Here is a 19,604-nt window from a genome sequence, read left to right on the forward strand (position 1 = left end):
TAGCCCCAATCCCCATCACAAATAGAATGAATGAATAGTTTATAACCACCCTGAATGCGTTCAGTCTTGTCTGATCTTGGAAGCTAAACAGGATTGGGCCTGGTTAGCACTTGGATAGGAAAATGGATGAATGAATTGTATTGTATTCATTGAATGAAATACTATATAACAATGAGATTGGATAAACTATAGCCACACACAACATGGAAAACTCACGAATACAATATTAAGTGAATCTAGATATGAAAAAATATATACTGTATAATACTGATAAAATTAACCTACAGTGTTAGAAGTCAAGATAGTGGTAACCCTTTGAAGAGGTAGTTCATGATAGGGAGATGGGGTGGGGCTTCTGGAATGCTGGCTACATAGATTTGTTTTGTAAAATCTCAATAACCATACACTTGAATGGCTTTGTTAATTGATTCACTTTTCTGTGTATCTCTTTGACTATCCATTGCTGCATAAGAAACCACCCTATACTTAGTAGCTTAAAACTACTATTATTATCTCTCACAGTCTATGGGTTGACTGGACTCAGCTGGACGGTTCTAACTTAGGATCTTTCATACTATTGTAGTCAGAACCTGGGGCTGAATTTGCCTTAGGGTTAAACTGGGCCAGTGTCTAGGATGGCTTCTTACACGTTTGATGCTTCATTGCTCCTCCATGTGACCTTCTTTGTATAGCAGAGTAACCTGAACTTTGTGTGTGTGTGTGATTAAAAGTATATTAGTTTTTTTAAAAGTAGCTCTCCCTAAGATTTGTTCATATTTGCCTGAGGTCTTTTTTTTTTTTTTTTTCAATTGAAGGATAATTACCTTAAAGTATTATGTTGGTTTCTACCAAACATCAACATGAATCAGCCATATAACCTGAATTTCTTATAACACATCTCAGGGCTCCAAGAGGAAGGAAGTGGAAGTTAAGAGCTAGCATGCAACTGGCACAGTGTCACTTCTGCTATATTTTAAGTCATAGTAATGTCATAGTACCCATCCAGATTCTCCCCTCTCTTTCTGGGACTCCAGTAACAATATATTAGACCATCTCACTGTAACATATATTCTGTTTACCTCCTTGTCTATATTTTTCAAACCTTGTTTTTTCTCCAGCTCACCTGTGGTGTCAGTGGAAACCATACAGGAAGCCTGGACTTCCAGTCTCACCCAGCTATAGCAAGGAACCCCCTCTCCCCAGTCTCACCCAGCTATAGCCCGGAACCCCCTCTCCTCTTGGATGTCAGAGGAGGGCAAGTGAGGAATCTGGTCTTCTATCATCACTTAGCAGTTACTTCAGTATGGTTACTTCAAAAGGCAGCAAAAGCAGAAGTATAAATCCAGAGTCTCGTAATATACAGAAAGGTTGATTTCAATTGAAAATCATTTGTCAGGAAAATCATAGTTTGAATGAAAAACAATAAATATCAGCAGTAAGATGACAAAGGATTATCTGAAAAAGATTTTAAAGCAGCCATCATAAAAATGCTTCAAGGAGTAATTGCAAACATGTTTAAAAGAAATGAAAAGGTAATAAGTCTCAACATGGAAGCAGTCTCAGCATAAAAATAGGACATATGAAAGAACCAGGTGAAAATTTTAGAACAGTAAAATGCAATAATTAAAATTTTTTAAAACTCAGTGGTTAAGCTCAAGAAGCAGAAGAAAGGATCAGTGAACATGAAGACAGAAGAGTAGAAATCATCCAGTATGACAACAGAGAAAGAAAAGGAGAACATCTTCAGCAACTTGGGCTAGATAAAGAGTCCTTAGACTTGACACCTAAAGCACAGTCCCTAAGAACTCTCAAACTTCACCAGTATAAACAAAACAAAAACAGTTATTAAATGGGTAAAAGGCACGAATAGACATTTCATCAAAGAAGATATACAGTTAGTAAATTCAGCACACAAAAGGATACTTACCTATACCACCAATTATAGCAGATTTCTTCGTAATAGCCCCAAATTGGAAGCAATCCAGATGTCCTTTAAATGGGCAAATGTTTAAGCAAAATGGTACATCCATACTGTGGAATACAACTCAGTATAGATGACAGTTTGGATGATTCTCTTGAGAATTATGTTGAGTGAAAAACTAATCCCCAAAGGTTACATACTGTTTAACTCCATTTATATAACATGCATGAAATTACAAAATTATAAAAATGGAAAACAGATTAGCGATTACTGGAAGAAGAGAGAGTAGAGGTAGGCCTTGGGAGGTAAATAGATGTGCTTAATATAGCATAATCTAATATAGCAGAGCGCAAAGAATTGATGCTTTCAAACTGTGATGCTGGAGAAGACTCTTGAGAGTCCCCTGGACAGCAAGGAGATCAAACCAGTCAATCTTAAAGTTAACCCTGAATATTCATTGGAAAGACAGATGCTAAAGCTGAAGTTCTGATACTTTGGCCTCCTGATATGAACAACTGACTCATTGAAAAGACCCTGATGTTGGGAAACATTGAAGACAGAAGAAGAAGGGGGCAACAGAGGATGAGATGGTTGGATGTTATCATCAATTCAATGGACATGAACTTGGGCAAACTCTGGGAGATGGTGAGGGACAGGGAAGTCTGGTCTGCTGCAGTCCATAGGGTCATGAAGAGTCAGACAGCTTGGCGACTGAACAACAGTAATATAGCATGAGAGATCCTTATAGTGATGAAAATATTCTATATCTTCATTGTATTAGTGTCAACATCCTGGTTGTAATATTGTACTATAGTTTTTTGCAAGATGTTACCATTGGGGGAAAATGGGTAAAATATATATATATATACATATCTTCTGCATTTTAAATTCTACCCTTCACTACCTCATTCTTAAAAGTCACCCTTTAATATAGGTTTCTCTGATTATATGTTAATAATTTTTAAACTTGTTTTTTAAAATTTGAGGTTGATTTTTCTGGAGCATTTTGAAGATAAAGAAGGCAGACAGAGCATAGAACAAATGACTGTTTGTTCTAATACTGATTGAATATTGGTGACAAGTTATTTGGTGCCTCTGCAAAGTTCACAGGCCAGTTGAGAGGAAAGAAATTAGCTCTGTGACCTCCTAACCTCACTATATTTTTTACTTTAGGAGTTGCTTTTGAACAGGGCAAAATCCTTCCTACTCCTGAAACAGTTCCTTTTAGACTTACCAGAGATATTGTGGATGGAATGGGCATTACTGGTGTTGAAGGTGTCTTCAGAAGGTAAGCCAAATAAGGTAAGGTAGGGTAGATGATTTTTGGTGTAAAAATTATTCAGATTATTGATTTCTATAGATTGTAGAATTCACTGCTAGAATTACATTCCAGTGCTTTACTAGTACTAAGGAAAAGACTATGGGTAAAAACAGTAATTTCCCCTTCCTTCAAACCACCTAGGATGTCACTCAATATAATACACATACTGTTCTCCCTTACTACCTCTGAAAGCAGCCTGCCTTTAGTTTTCACACCTCTGTCCTAGCTAAATCTTTGTTTATTGATCAGAACTTCTATTAGGTACTCATTCTTGGGTGCATAATTTATTCTAAAGAAGTTTATGGTCTGATACCAATTCCTGCTTTCCCAGCATAGGTCTACATACTCAATATTCTTTCTTTAGTCTACACACTCAACTTTTAACTTGGCAGATTCTAGTGAAAGTAAACTATTGATTACCATAATAATCAACTGAAAGAAGTGTTTCATAGTAGTACCTTGTTATTCTTATAAATGCTAAGCTTATATTCACATACCTATTTATATTCTTTTCAGAAACATCTACTGAAAACTCACTCTGCCAAGTACTGTGCTCTTTGAGACATTAGTTTGGGAATTATTAACAAAAATAGTTTCAGCACACTAGACAGGAATATATAGAAGATAAAGATACATTGAAAATGTTCGTGTAAAATTCATATTTACAATGTGTTTGTAGATGCTGTGAGAAAACCATGGAGGTAATGAGAAATTCTAAGGAAACCCTGTTAACCATTGTAGAGGTAAAGTATATTATTAGGAAAATTTTATTTCTGTACCTAATAGACTGCTGTCTTGTTGGGAGGGCACTGATTTGAGGTTCAGTACTTTGTTTTAAAGATGTGGGATGATACTGGCAGCAGGAGAGTTAATAGTGGTTTAGAAATGCCTTCAGTCCCCTCAAGTTTCTTGGAATGTACAGCACTATAAATAACCTCTAGTCTTCAGTACATACATCAGCACTGACATCTTAGTTATCTTGTATGGTATTATTTCCAGAATGGTTTCCTTTGGAGTTTTAAGAGAAATCAGTAAATTATATCTCCTTTCTGCTGCCCAGGTTCATAACCATGTAGTGAGTCAGATGGAGATCAGAGTGTCAGCACTATTACTGCAGGAACATGACTGAGGAGTGAGGGCCAAGCTGGCTTGCTACTGGTGCCACCTCAGTGCCTCTCTACTTTCTTAATGTGGGGACAGCCCACTGAGTGGGGTTTGGGCCTACAGGGCCTAAACACTCCATCAGAATTACTGCTTCATGTTGATCAGGGCAGAAAAGGAAAGAAGTCCAGCGAATTTCCAGTACTTATGACATTAATTCTTCCCAAGTGAGAATTGAGTACCCGAGGCAGTCCTTTTCTCTCCTAGTACAGGGTATGGGGGGCAAGAGACCATGAGAGTATCCTCCGCAGAGAAGCATAGAAGTAGAGTTCTGTTAAACAGCATCGATGTTGACCAAATTTGAACTTCTAGGGATGAGGCAAGAACACTTGTATTTTAGAAAAGCTCTCCTACTGGCAGCCAAGGTTGAGAATCTCTGCTAATTCACTGGCATTAACCATTAAACCTGTGATCAACAACGAGTGGAACTATATGCCAAGGAGGGTGAAATTAATAGTCTTTTAGTGTGGTCCTATGTCTGCAACCTTTATAAACCAAAGTCCTCTTCATAGATCTTTCAACTGCTGGTGGCAATATAGGTTTTTGGTACAAAGAGTGTTAAAATAGGTCCCAATACTATGTTGATAAAATTAATTCTAAGGATGTGCTGTTCTCAAGGCTGGAAAAGCTTTCCTTTTTCCCATATTATTTTTATACATGTTATCATTTATTACAGTTTGCCATTGGTTCTGCAGCAAGAATAAATGATAACATGGATGCCTCAATAATGTGGAAATCAAGTTCTAAAATTAAATTATCTTGCTTTTTTGCATTTAAGCCATAAAAAATCTAAACTTTTCAAATTGATTTAAGATCCAAAGAAATTTAATATATTCCCCAGTATTTTACTCTGCTTAGTCTCAATCAAAAAGTTTTTTGTGCCTGGGTAGATTTAGGGGTTCCTGGCTTCCCTTGTGGCTCAGAGGTTAAAGCGTCTGCCTGCAAAGCGGGAGACCTGGGTTTGATCCCTGGATCGGGAAGATCCCCTGGAGAAGGAAATGGCAACCCACTCCAGTATTCTTGCCTGGAGAATCCCATGGACAGAGGAGCCTGGTGGGCTACAGTCCACAGGGTCATAAAGAGTCGTACACAGCTGAACGACTTCACTTTCACTTTCACTTTTGGTATTTGAATCCTGAGCTACCGCTTGGCGGAAGAGGGTAATTCCCTCAATGCCTCAGAAGTTTTACTGGTTGAATGCCAAATTACTCAGGAGCCTCATTGTTCAAAGAGTAGTAGAATATAAAATTAGATAGGTAAGAGTGAACAGATTATCTAGGGATTCCTACATGAGTGTGAGTACTTTAGATTTTACTGAGTAAGATGGAAACTGTTGGGGAGTTTCAGACTTGAGAAGTGATCTGCATCTCCACCTGCAATAACTGTGTAACATAAGCTTTATAAGCTTTGTGTATTTTACACTGACCTGCCTACTCTATCCTCTGTAAATCTGTCTGAATTTCCTCAAATTATTTGGTGTGGTTGTCCCAATCTTCAAGAGTAGTTTCTCAATTGACTTCACTATGGACTTTGTATCTTCAGCTTTATCAGGGTACTTCTCATGAGTTTTACTGGATCCCAGTCCTCTGGAATGTTATTGTAGTCTATTCTCCTGTCATTATGTTTACAAATTATTTTGGTACTCAAATACTACTCCATATATAGATTTCAGAATGCCAGCCATAGCAGTAGACCTTTGGTTCTGAGAAGTTTTCAATAAATTATACCTTTTTTCTCTTATCCAAATTTGGAACTAAGTGAAAAAGAAAGAGCCTTAAGAATAATATATAGAAGATGGCGAGGAATAGGACAGGGAGATAGATCACTTTCTCACCCACAAATACATCAAAAGATCATTTGAATGTGGAGCAACTTCCACAAAACAACTGAACACTGGTGGAGGACACCAAACACCCAGAAAGGCAACCCAAAAGGAGATAGAACAAAAGATAAAAGACGAAGAGAGAGACAAAGGACTTAGGGACAGAGACCTGTCCTGGGGAGGGAGTCATGAAAAAGATTCCACACAAGAGGAAACCCTCTCACAGGAGAGATCAGTGGGGAGCTCTGGAATCTCAGAGGGCAACATAACCAGAAAATAAAACACCAAGAATACGCATCTAACCACAATTACTGCAGAGAAACGGCTCAGGTGATTGTGTCTGCCTGCAGCAAATAGGAGCTGGGCGTGGAGGTGTGGGCTGCATCATCGGTCCTTATGATAAGGACTGGGCTTGAATGGCCTGAGGACAATCTAAGGGGGCTAAAGGGACATAGCAACCCTAACCATAGGACTGCCAGATAGACAAAAAAAAAAACTGAACCTTTCCTGCAGGAAGGCTCTAATTGGCACAGTGACACCTGGCATGCTTGCGCCCTAGGGAATACCAAAGGAGAGCAAGCCTTCTACCATTTACAGCCCTCCCTTCCTGGAGGCAGAGAGGCAGGAGTGCGGCAACCAGAGGCAGAAAGGCAAGGGGCCACTGCAGTCTCGGCTCCGAGATCACATCTCCCACCAAACTGAGCAGGCTGCCAGTCACAAACCACCTCTTTCTGGGATTCTGGACAGATCACATCTGCCAGGAGTGTCACAACCTGAGACCAGCTTTCCAGAAGAGACACATAGCGCACCTGGGACTGTGCCCTTGTGGCACACCGGGGAAACCAAGCGGCCAGGACTGGGCGGGTGCATGAGATTCATGGCCTACCTGGGACAGTGTGCTTATTGAGCACCCGATCACCTGAGCAGCTTGGACCTGAGAAGTGCACAAAACGCAGTGTCCACCTGGGACAGTGCCCTCTCAGAGCACCTGGGAGCCTGAGCACTGTGGACCCGGGAAGTACATGCCGCTTTGGGCTGCTGCAAACAGTGGTCCATCCACTGTGAGCACTCCCCACACATACCCACATACCAGCCAATTTTGTTTGCAGTGTCCCTTGCTCTCCACAGCACAACTGAGCAACTGAGCATGACTAAGTGGCCACCTTCACCTCCTCGTGCCAGGGCAGAGATTAGACACTGAAAAGACTTGCAAACAGAAGAAGCTAAGATAAGCAAAGAAGCTCTTTGGGTGGAGAAATCTTGAGGCTACTAAGAGGAGAACCAAAACCCAGAGGCAGAAGGCTCAACTCCAGAACTTTAGACCATCATAGAACTCCTGATGCCAGCGAATGTTAATAGACAAAAGCTTACCCAAAAGTCCCCATACCTACACTGAAACCAAGCTCCACCCAAGAGCCAGCAAGTTCCAGTGTGAGACACTTGGCACTAATTCTCTAGCAAAACAGGAACGCAACCCTGAATATTAGGAGTCAGGCTGCCCAAAGCCATACCAAACCCATAAACATCACAAAACTCACTGCTGCTACTACTAAGTTGCTTCAGTCATGTCCGACTCTGTGCGACCCCATAGACGGCAGCCCACCAGGCTCCCCCATCCCTGGGATTCTCCAGGCAAGAACACTGGAGTGGGTTGCCATTTCCTTCTCCAATGCATGAAAGTGAAAAGTAAAAATGAAGTCGCTCAGTCGTATCCAACTCTCAGCAACCCCTTGCACTGCAGCCCACCAGGCTCCTCCGTCCATGGGATTTTCCAGGCAAGAGTACTGGAGTGTACTGGACACTTAATTGCACTCCAGAGAGAAGAGATCCACCTCCATCCACCAGAACACAGACACAAGTTCCCCCAACCAGGAAACCTTGATAAGCCACTGGTCTAATCCCACCCACAGGGAGCAGACAACACAATTAAGAGGAGCCATGACCCTCCAGCCTGCAGAAAGGGGACCCCAATCAGCAATCTAAACAAAATGAAAAGGCGGAGAAATACCCAGCAGGTGGAGGAACATGATAAAAACCTACCAAACCAAACAAAAGAGGAGATAGGGAGTCTGCCTCAAAAATAATTCAGAATAATGATAGCAAAGATGATCCAAAATCTTTTTTTTTTTTTTTTTTTCTGCTGTTGGATCATATTTGAACAGACAGCTGTGTCTGAGTGTGCCAGGGAAAGACTTCCCAGGCAACCGAGTAAGGTCAGTATAAATTCCCTAGCCTAGTAAAAAGCTGGGATGTACGTTATCCTCTGAAAACCTAGTGGAAAGTTAAATGTGCTGCTGATTCTTTCATATGCACATTGATTCATTCAGACATCATTCATTCGCTGGTCACTCAACAATTACTTCTGGAGCTCTAATCTGTGCCCATCTCTGTTGCTAGAGCTGGGCACATGCTGTCCTGGCCACCACAAAGCCTGAAGGCTAGGGGTCAATTCTGCCCATACCTGTACTTTCTCATGCATCAGTCAGAACCTTTCCTGGACAACCTACTGGCTGAAATTCTTGCTAATAAAACAAGATTGTTCAAATTGTTTTTTAACTACAAAATAAGCAGGAAAATGAAGCATGTATATCCTGAATTCTAAGTCAAATAGAGGTTTCTGTCTAACCCAGGGATGGAGCTAACATTGCCTAATATCTAATCTCATCCTCCCTCCATCATTTTGCAAGAGCAAGCCTGTATAAAGCACCATATCTCTATAGTCAGAGAGAATTTAACTTAGATTCTGTCTAGAAAAAAAAACAAAGCAATAAAATTACAATCCTATAAAAGGCAATATTTTGTTTTCTGGATAAAGCCTTAACCTAGCAATAAATAAGGGCAAACAGTATCTGAATTCCAAGTCAACTGACCACTTTGTCCACTGAATGCAAAGGCACCCATCTTCCTGTACATATTGATCACATACAGTTGGTCAGTCAGAGCCTTCCTAGTTCTCACTGCATATAATTCTTAACAGCTTATTTACTTGACTGTTTAGAGGACATCAGATCGTAAACAAACTAGTAGGAGGGTGAGAGAAGCTTTTAAGTCAAACATGATGACAAGATAAGTGCAAGTTGATACTGTGGCAAGAAGAACTGGCATTAGGCACACAGCTACTCTCAGCCATTAACCATGTCATACAACCCGAAACCCAACCTGTTTATACCCCTTCACTTGACAGATGAAGTAACCAAAATCCAAGAGAAGTCAAGTTTTAAGAAGACAAAATATATGCTACATTTTCTACAGATTTCCATTCACAAAGACTTTTAAATAAAATTCATATTTGCATGCATTTTCAAGTAATGTATTTCCAAATAGTACCTTACTGTAGAATGATGGTTTGTAAAGTTTGTTAAAGTTCTTAGATGTTTATCAAACCCTTCAATCCTCATAGTAACCCTGTGAGGCAAGTAGATAGGTGTTCATTTATTTTGTCATTGTTTGTTCATTTTTTTCATTTGTGTATGTGTGTGTGTGTGTTTTCCATTGTACTGGATCTTCACTGCAGCATGCAGGCTTCTTGAGCTGTTGTGCATGAGCTGAGTTGCTCCTCGCCACATCAGATCTTAGTTCCCTGACCAGCGGTTGAACCAAAACAAAATGTAGTTACAGATAAATAGACTGGAGACAGGGATTGAGAAGATGCAAGGAATGTTTAACAAGAATATAGAAGAAATGAAAGAGTCAATCAGTAATGAACAGTGCAATAACTGAGATTAAAAACACTTTGGAGGGAACCATAGTACAGTAACTGAGACAGAAGAAAGGATATTGGGACAATGTTAAACACCCAAACATTCAAATCATACGTGTCCCAGAGGAAGAAGACAGAAAGGGCATGAGAAAATACTGAAGGAGATAATAGTCAAAAACTTCCCTAAAATGGGGAAGGAAATAGCCACCCAAGTCCAAGAAACCCAGAGAGTTCCAAACAGGATAAACCCAAGGCAAAAAACCTCAAGACACATGTTAATCAAACTAACAAAAACACAAAGAGCAAATATTAAAAACAGCAAGGGAAAAGCAACAAATAACATACAAGGGGATCCCCATTAGGATAACTGCTGGTCTTTCAATAGAAACTCTTTAGGACAGAAGGACATACTTAAGTGTCCACTCTCACCACCAGTACTGAACATAGTTTTGGAAGTCCTAGCCACAGCAATCAGAAAAGAAAAAGAAATAAAAGGAATCTAGGTTGGAAAAGAAATAAAACTCTTCACAATGTTTGCAGATGACATGATCCTCAACATAGAAACACCTAAAGAGGCCACCAGAAAATTACTAGAGCTAATCAATGAATATAGTAAAGGTTCAGGATATAAAATTAATATACAGAAATCCCTTTCATTCCTATACACTAATAATGAAAAATCAGAAAAAGAAATTAAGGAAACAATCCCATTCACCATTGCAATGAAAAGAGTAAAATACTTAGGAATAAATTTACCTAAAGAAATAAAAGACCTATATATAGAAAACTATAAAACACTGATGAAAGAAATGAAAGATTACACAAATAGGTGGAGAAATATATCATGTTCATGGATTGGAAGAATCAGTATAGTGAAAATGAGTATACTACCAAAAGCAATCTATAGATTCAACACAATCCCCGTCAAATTGCCAACAGTATTATTCACAGAAACAAGACAAATAATTTCACAATTTGTATCGAAATACACAAAACCTCAAATAGCCAAAGCAATCTAGAGAAAGAAGAATGGGAGTGGAGGAATCAACTTTCCTGACTTAAGACTATACTACAAAATCACAGTGATCAAGACAGTATGGCACTGGCTTTGTGTCAGAAATATAGATCAGTGGAACAAAATAGAAAGTCCAGAGTCAAATCCACATACTTATGGACACCTTATCTTTGACAAAGAGGCAAAAATATACAATGGAAAAAAGACAGCCTCTTCAATAAGTGATGCTGGGAACACTGGTCAACCACATTTAAAAGAATGAAACTAGAATATTTATAACACCATACACAGAAATAAACTCAAAAGTGGATTTAAAAGACTTAAATGTACCACCAGAAAATATAAAACTCTTAGAGGAAAACAAGCAAAACACTCTCTGACATAAAATCACCTGAAGATATCTTCTCTGATTACTTCCCAGAATAATGGAAATAAAAACAAAAATAAACAAATGGGACCTAGTTAAGCTTAAAAACTTCTGCACAACGATGGAAACGATAAGCATGGTGAAAAGACAACCTTCAGAATGGGAGAAAATAATAGCAAATGAAGCAACTGACAAAGAATTAATCTCCAAAATATACAAGCAATTCATGAAGCTCAATACCAGAAAAACAAAAAACCCAATCAAAAAATAAGTAAGAAAACTAAACAGACATTTCTCCAAAGAAGACATACAGATGGCTAATAAACACATAAAGAGATGCTCAAGATCACTCATTATTAGGGAAATGTAAATCAAAACCACAATGATGAATTGTCTCATGCTGGTCAAAATGGCTGTCATCAAAAAGTCTACAAATAAATGCTGCAGAGTATGTGGGAAAAAGGTAACCCTCTTACACTCTTGGTGGGAATGTAAACTTATACTACCACTATGGAGACCAGTGTGGAGATTCCTTTAAAAACTGGGAATAGAACTGCCATATGACCCAGCAATTGCACTGCTGGGCAGACACCCCAAGGGAAACAGAATTGAAAGAGAAACATGTACCCTACTCTTGATTGCAGCACTGTTTTCCAATAGCTAGGACATGGAAGCAGCCTAGATGTCCATTGGCAGACAAATGGATAAGGAAGTCGTGGTACATATCCACAATGGAATATTCAGTTCAGTTCAGTTCAGTCGCTCAGTTGTGTCCGACTCTTTACCACCCCATGAATTGCAGCACTCCAGGTCTCCCTGTCCATCACCGACTCCCGGAGTTCACCCAAACCCACGTCCATCAAGTCAGTGATGTGACCCAGCCATCTCATCCTCTGTCGTCCCCTTTTCCTCCTGCCCCCAATCCCTCCCAGCATCAGAGACTTTTCCAACGAGTCAACTCTTCGCATGAAGTGGTCAGGTACTGGAGTTTGAGCTTTAGCATCATTCCTTTCAAAGAATACCCAGGACTGATCTCCTTTAGAATGGACTGGTTGGATCTCCTTGCAGTCCATGGGACTCTCAAGAGTCTTCTCCAACACCACAGTTCAAAGCATCAATTCTTCAGCACTCAGCTTTCTTCTCACATCCATACGTGACCACTGGAAAAACCATAGCCTTGACTAGACGAACGTTTGTTGGCAAAGTAACGTCTCTGCTTTTGAATATGCTATCTAGGTTGGTCATAACTTTCCTTCCAAGAAGTAAGCGTCTTTTAATTTTATGGCTGCAGTCACCATCTGCAGTGATTTTGGAGCCCAAAAAAATAAAGTCTGACACTGTTTGCACTGGTTCCCCATCTATTTCCCATGAAGTGATGGGACCAGATGCCATGATCTTAGTTTTCTGAATGTTGAGCTTTAAGCCAACTTTTTCACTCTCCGCTTTCACTTTCATCAAGTGGCTTTTTAGTTCCTTTTCACTTTCTGCCATAAGGGTGGTGTCATCTGCATATCTGAGGTTATTGATATTTCTCCTGGCAATCTTGATTCCAGCTTGTGCTTCTTCCAGGCCAGCATTTCTCATGATGTACTCTGCATATAAGTTAAACAAGCAGGGTGACAATATACAGCCTTGACATACTCCTTTTCCTATTTGGAACCAGTCTGTTGTTCCATGGCCAGTTTGAACTCTTGCTTCCTCACCTGCATATAGGTTTCTCAAGAGGCAATGGAATATTACTCAGCTATAAAAAGGAATGCAGTTGAGTTAGTTCTAATGAGACGGATGAAACTGGAGCCTATTATATGAGTGAAGTTAAATCAGAAAAAAAACACCAATACTGTATATTAATATAAATATATGGAATTTAGAAACACAGTAATGATAATCCTACGTGCAGGACAACAAAGGAGACCAAATGTAAAGAACAGACTTTTGGACTCTGGGAAAAGGCAAGGGTGGAATGCTCTGAGAGAATAGCATTGAAACATGTATATCACCACATGTAAAACAGATGACCAGTGCAAGTTCGATGCATGAAGCAGGACACCCAAAGTCAGTGCTCTCTCTGGGCCAACCCAGAGGGCTAGGATGTGGAGGGAGGTGGGAAAAGAGTTCATAATAGGGGGACACATGTATACCTCTGGCTGATTCATGTTGATGTATGGCAGAAACCATCACAATATTGTATAAAGTAATTATCCTCCAATTAAATAAATTTTTTTTTAAAAAGTATAGTCTGAACTTGAGTAAAGAATAGCTTTAAAGTGTAGAAATATAATACATTAATTAGATTAAATAATACTAAAAAAAGTAAGAGATTGGAATGTCAGGTTTATCACTGATACAACTGTTGGAGAATATGGCTTAGAAGTAAGGTCCAAATAGACTTGCTTCTGCTGTCCACCGCCCACAACCTAATCTGTCCCTTGGTCCAGCTCACCTGGAGAATTGGGGCCTGCAAACAAATGTTCTTACCCAGGGCCATACTCGTCAAGAGGTGAGAGAGAAGGAAAGAACGTGACTAGTGCTTATGACCTTTTAATTGATCAGTTTCCGTCAGGAACCATGGGTCAGACAATGTCACAGCCCCCAGTTGGGAGGAAGAATGGACTCAGATGGGAGGAGAAGCCCAGAGCATCGTGTTAGTGCAGTTTTCTCCACAAGGAGGCATGAAGCACATGTGATAAATTTGCCCCTCCATCCCAGTCAGCTGCTGTGTGGTTGGTCTCTATTATAATACTGTTCAGAGTGCACATTGTTCTTCTAATGCATATGTTCTCTATCTAGGTCCTCCTATATGATCCTCTCTTTGACTGGACCATGAATCCTCTAAAAGCTTTATATTTACAACAGAGGCCAGACGATGAAAGTGAGCTCCACTCCACTCTAAATGCAGATGACCAGGAATGCAAACGAAATCTCAGGTGAGCAGGATCTGTTGACAGTTGTTCCGATTCTCCTGTTCCCAAGACCCTTTAAACTGTTCTACCTCATTAAAATCTTTGTTTTTGTCATTAGTGATATTGACCAGAGTTTCAACAAAGTAGCTGAACGTGTCTTGATGAGACTGCAAGAGAAACTAAAAGGAGTAGAGGAAGGAACCGTGCTCAGTGTTGGTGGACAGGTGAATTTGCTCATACAGCAGGCCATGGACCCGAAAAATCTCAGCCGACTTTTCCCAGGATGGAAAGCTTGGGTGTGATATTATGCATGTGATTGCCTTGGATTCAGCCTTTATAAATTGTATTTTGGCCTTCATTGTTAACCCACCCACATACTTTGAATAAGTATTAATATTAGTATTAATATTGAACTAAGTGAATTACTGTGTTTTTTAAAAAATGTTTAATACTTGCTTCAGTTCCCTAAAGCTGCATTACTAGTCTCAAGCCCTTTAGACATAACTGTCAATCATGCTCTGCTGCTGCTGCTGCTAAGTCGCTTCAGTCGTGTCCAACTCTGTGTGACCCCATGTACGGCAGCCCACCAGGCTCCCCCGTCCCTGGGATTCTCCAGGCAAGAACACTGGAGTGGGTTGCCATTTCCTCCTCCAATGCATGAAAGTGAAAAGTCAAAGTGAAGTCGCTCAGTCGTGTCCGACTCCTAGCAACCCCATGGACTGAAGCCTACCAGGCTCCTCCGTCCATGGGATTTTCCAGGCAAGAGTACTGGAGTGGGGTGCCATTGCCTTCTCCAAATCATGCTCTAATCATGCTAAATATTTGTTTTTTCTTCTCAAGTACATACTTGTATCAGTTTCAGTAGAATCACTGAATCAGTAAAATCACTGTTATAGTCAGAACAAATAAATATACTGCTAACTTTGATGAGGTTTTAATTAAAACTTGTTTCCCAGATATTATATATGAATGATTAATTATTTAATATTAGTCTATAAAAGGAAGGAAAAACTTTAAAATTGTAACCATCTATATACCATTGTAAGTAAATATGTTGGATTTTCAATAGTAAGGTCACATTCAGTGCTGCTCAATAATGAAGATGTTACAATATGGAGAACAAATTTCACAGATACAGTATGGTTACCTTTTTTTTAGAAATGTTTATTAGACTTTCTCATTCTATTCTCTTTATCTTTTAAGCCCTCTGTGTTTCCAGTACTTTATCTTTCTATAATGCCTTCATATCTGTCTTCTAGTTCATGAATTCTCTTGTCGCTTGCTATGTAATATCCTTTTTAAACTATTCACTAGATTTTTCCTTTTAAAAGTTATTCATTTCTAGGTATGTACCATTCTTCAGATTTTCCTATTATTTGTTTCATGATGTCCAGTTTGTTTTTTTTAACTTTAGGTTCTGTTTGTATCTATTGGTTCTTATCTTTGGTGGACTGTTTATCCATGTATTATGTGATTTTATAAGGTGAGCTTATTTTCAGTAGGACCTTCTCATGGGAATCTTGAGTGACCTGGGTTAAGAATAATTCTTTCCAGAAAAGCTTTATATCTGGTTATGTCATAGTTCCAGGGCTATCACTGACAGAGGACTACTCTTACTTTAATTTCTTGGCTTCAGGGTTTCCTGACCTGAAGAGAACCATACACTTACTGAGGGAAGACTACCAGGCCAAAACAGACATTTTCCCTCATTATGTCCCTGTGCTAGTGGGCTGGTATAAACCTGCGTGTGTCCCAGCTTTACTGTGGACACAAGGGGAGGTGCATTTAGTTATTGCCCACTGCCCTTTTAAAGTCCTCTTAGAGATGTTACAGCTGAATTCATAGATTAGTGAAACTGGCAAGTTTGCTCTGGTTTTTAGTTTCCTTCTGAAACTGAAAATTTCTGACCATAAGAAATTCCTCTTTCTTATAACTTCTGTTATGCATTTAAAAATCATTTCTTGTATCTTATCTAGCATTTCTGTGTGTTTTGTTGGCAGGGAGGGGTTTAGGTATCAAGTTTGATATATAGCTAGAAACAGAACCCTTCTGTCCACATACTGTCATTAGACAAACAAGTAAAACTACTGACTTGTCTGACTGTAATCCTCCATCCTTAGGAAACTGTCCGTATCTGCAGAGATTAAGAAATGGGTGGTAGAGCTTTCTTTTTATCTGTACCTTAGGTGGTTATGTAAGCAGTTTCTTCTGATGACAGGTTCGTATTTGTTTCTTTTGCCAATGTCAGGTTCATTTGATCTCTCCACCTTCTCTTTTCTCCAAAAACAATCTCCAGAACTTTTCATACTATAAATTTCTTAGTTTGGTTTCTGGGATACTGTTTTTAAATTTTCTATTTTGCATTTGAAATTAGAAGCTTATTGTGATATGTATTTTTTTCTTATAAACTTCCTAAATGAATATTTAATATATATTGGTAGGTTTATTACCACAGTGAATCGAGGGAATACAGTAAACTTAGGATGTCTTTAAGAAAGCCTTGAAAAGTAAAAAGGTTTTTAAAAATTAAAAAACCTTGAAATATTGATGCGTGGAATAAGAAATGATCAGCTAGATGATAGTATAGGTAAGTGAATTAATTGCTGATTCTTACTAATTGATATATCCAGATAGTTTTGAGTAACATTATTAATCTACTTTTCAACCTTGAATGATATGCTGTAAAACTCCTATCTTATTCAGGCTATGAAAAGCTTGCCAGATAACAACCAGAGGGAATAGCTAATTCATAGGTGATAGAATTAAGATTCTAAAAATTATGACATCAGGAACACTATTTGGAAATGAATAAGATAGAAATTTACTGGGAACAAATAAGGAGTGGTTGAATTTCTTAAATATTTATGATAGAATATTTATTGTATCCTGAGTACCTGACATACCTTATATGCAGCATCTTTTGCAAGATTAGTGATATTGTCTCAGCTTACAGCTGGGGAAATAAAGTAACTTGTCCAAGACCCAAATATAATAAACTGAAGAAGGTACAGGTTTAATACGGACAGTCTTTAACGTGGAAATCTTTCAAGTGAAAAGAATTTAGGCTTCACCAGTCAGTTGCTCATAAGGTCACTGGAAACCAAGGAGAGAAGCTACTAGAAAAGCAAATAAATTATAGACTTAAGAGTTGTGTTCAGATTAAGGGAGATAATATCCCTTCCACTATTCTCTGTGCTGATCATACCACCCCAAAATATCTTCCTAATTAGTAGGTAAAATAAATCCATGGTCATTATAGTATATACTTAAAATATATATGCTTAGAAATGGCTAAAAATTTAAATATGGCTTAAAGCAAATAAACACAAAGAGGAAAAACTTTGGTCTTTTTAAAGATTAAAGTAGGCTAGTCTTTAATTACCTAAAAGCTAGTATACTGCCTTGAAATGTGGACATATATGCCACTTTAAATATTTTAATTGCATCTTAATGAAATTACATATTTTTTTGTAGATTTATTTCAGTACTGTTGAATGTATATCTTTATTATTCTGTTCTGTTCAGTTCAGTTCAGTCACTCAGTCATGTGAAACTCTTTGCAACCCCATGGACTGCAATGCATCAGACTTCCCTGTCCATCACCAACTCCCAGAACTTATTCGTATGTCCGTTGAGTCAGTGATGCCATCCAACCATCTCATCCTCTGTCATCCCCTTCTCCTGCCTTCAGTCTTTCCCAGCATCACGGTCATTTCCAATGAGTCAGTTCTTCGCATCAGGTGGCCAAAGTATTGGAGTTTCAGCTTTAGCATCAGTCCTTCCAATGAATATTCAGGACTGATTTCTTTAGGAGGGACTGGTTGGATCTTCTTGCTGTCCAAGGAACTCTCAAGAGTCTTCTCCAACACCACAGTTCAAAAGCATCAATTCTTCGGTGCTCAGTTTTCTTCATGGTCCAACTCTCACATCCATACATGACTACTGGAAAAACCAGAGCTTTGACTCCATGAACCTTTGTTGGCAAAGTAATGTCTCTGCTTTTTAATATGCTGTCTAGGTTGGTCATAACTTTTCTTCCAAGGAGCAAGTGCCTTTTAATTTCATGGCTGCAGTTATTCTGTTACCTGTTTTAAAATAAATCTTAAAAAAAATATATGCTGACTCATTCATTGTATTCAAATATTTTGAGTGTTTTGTGTGCCAAGCATGGTGCTGGTTCATAGGGAGACAACAGTAACCTGCTGCTGCTGCTGCTAAGTCACTTCAGTCGTGTCTGACTCTGTGCGACCCCAGAGACGGAAGCCCACCAGGCTCCCCCGTCCCTGGGATTCTCCAGGCAAGAACACTGGAGTGGGTTGCCATTTCCTTCTCCAATGCATGAAAGGGAAAAGTGAAAGTGAAGTCGCTCAGTCATGTCTGACTCTTAGCAACCCCGTGGCCTGCAGCCTACCAGGCTCCTCTGCCCATGGGACTTTCCAGGCAAGAGTACTGGAGTGGGGTGCCATTGCCTCCTTCACAACAGTAAGGTAGAAGGGCATAACCATCCCTGTAGAACTCCTAGTCTGGGGTATATAGGCAGTTTACAGTGTAGTGTGAACTGGGAAGTCTGCTACACAGGAACAGACCAGTATGATGTATCTCTTTCTAAATAGTTTTTCTTGATTACCTTGTGACAGAAAGCCAAATGAATGCTCTTTTTTGGAAGCAGAGGCCAGAGAGTGATCTAGTTGACATTTCTGCAGTCTATAAGAAATATACTACAATATGACAGACACAAAGATTGTGATACTCTAAATGTGAAGTTTGCATTCTGCGTATTTATCACTTTTAAAAAATCAGTAACTTTGGTCTTCTCTTAGAGTTTCAAGTTCCTTTGTCCAGTTTCTGAAAAAGTGAATTTTGCATAAATATAGTACAAAGTTTTTACAGAGATTAGACTCAATTTGATGAATAAGGCAAAAACCTAATGAAAATTATTCCCTGAAAATCACTTTTCCCATGAGGTACCGCATGTATAATTTTTTTAAACATACAGCAATATGTAAAAGTACATACTTTTACACTAATGTACAATGTGTAATTCTAAAGCAGTAGATCTTAGGAGGTTATTTTACTTTCCCACTGCCCCCATTTAGCAACATCTGAAGACATTTTTTGTTGTCACTAACATGGTGAGAGCATGAAACATTGACACATAGTGTTCAAAGTGTAAGGTTAGTACATATTTCCAAACCAGGAAAGAAATGGTCATGATGTGGCTTATAGATCTTGCGTTGCTTGTGTGTGTTCATAGCTGGTCACCTATTAATGTGATTTGCTATTTTTTAAAATTGTAAAATAGATGTAACATAAAATTTACCATCTTGACCATTTTTAAGTGTACAGTTCAGTAGTGGTATAGTACATTCATACTGTAGTCCAGCCAATCTACAG

The 19,604-nt window shown here is 39.0% G+C and overlaps 1 protein-coding gene across 1 annotated transcript in view; it reads left to right on the top strand.

Annotated features, from left to right (window-relative positions):
• The window catches only part of ATM (ATM serine/threonine kinase), a 155,115-nt gene extending 136,791 nt beyond the window's left edge, over positions 1-18,324 (top strand). Inside the window, exons 62-65 of the mRNA XM_086339054.1 lie at positions 3,095-3,209; positions 3,922-3,985; positions 14,098-14,234; positions 14,329-18,324. Coding sequence (XP_086195180.1) covers positions 3,095-3,209; positions 3,922-3,985; positions 14,098-14,234; positions 14,329-14,512 — 500 coding nt within the window. The 3' untranslated portion in view covers positions 14,513-18,324. The remainder of the gene's footprint in view (positions 1-3,094; positions 3,210-3,921; positions 3,986-14,097; positions 14,235-14,328) is intronic.
• The last annotated feature ends 1,280 nt before the right edge of the window (positions 18,325-19,604 follow it).

Source organism: Bos grunniens, chromosome 15 (assembly GCF_055505025.1).
Source record: "Bos grunniens cultivar Pamir isolate PY7600 chromosome 15, Bosgru_T2T1.0, whole genome shotgun sequence".
In the NCBI taxonomy this organism is placed as follows: domain Eukaryota; kingdom Metazoa; phylum Chordata; class Mammalia; order Artiodactyla; family Bovidae; genus Bos; species Bos grunniens.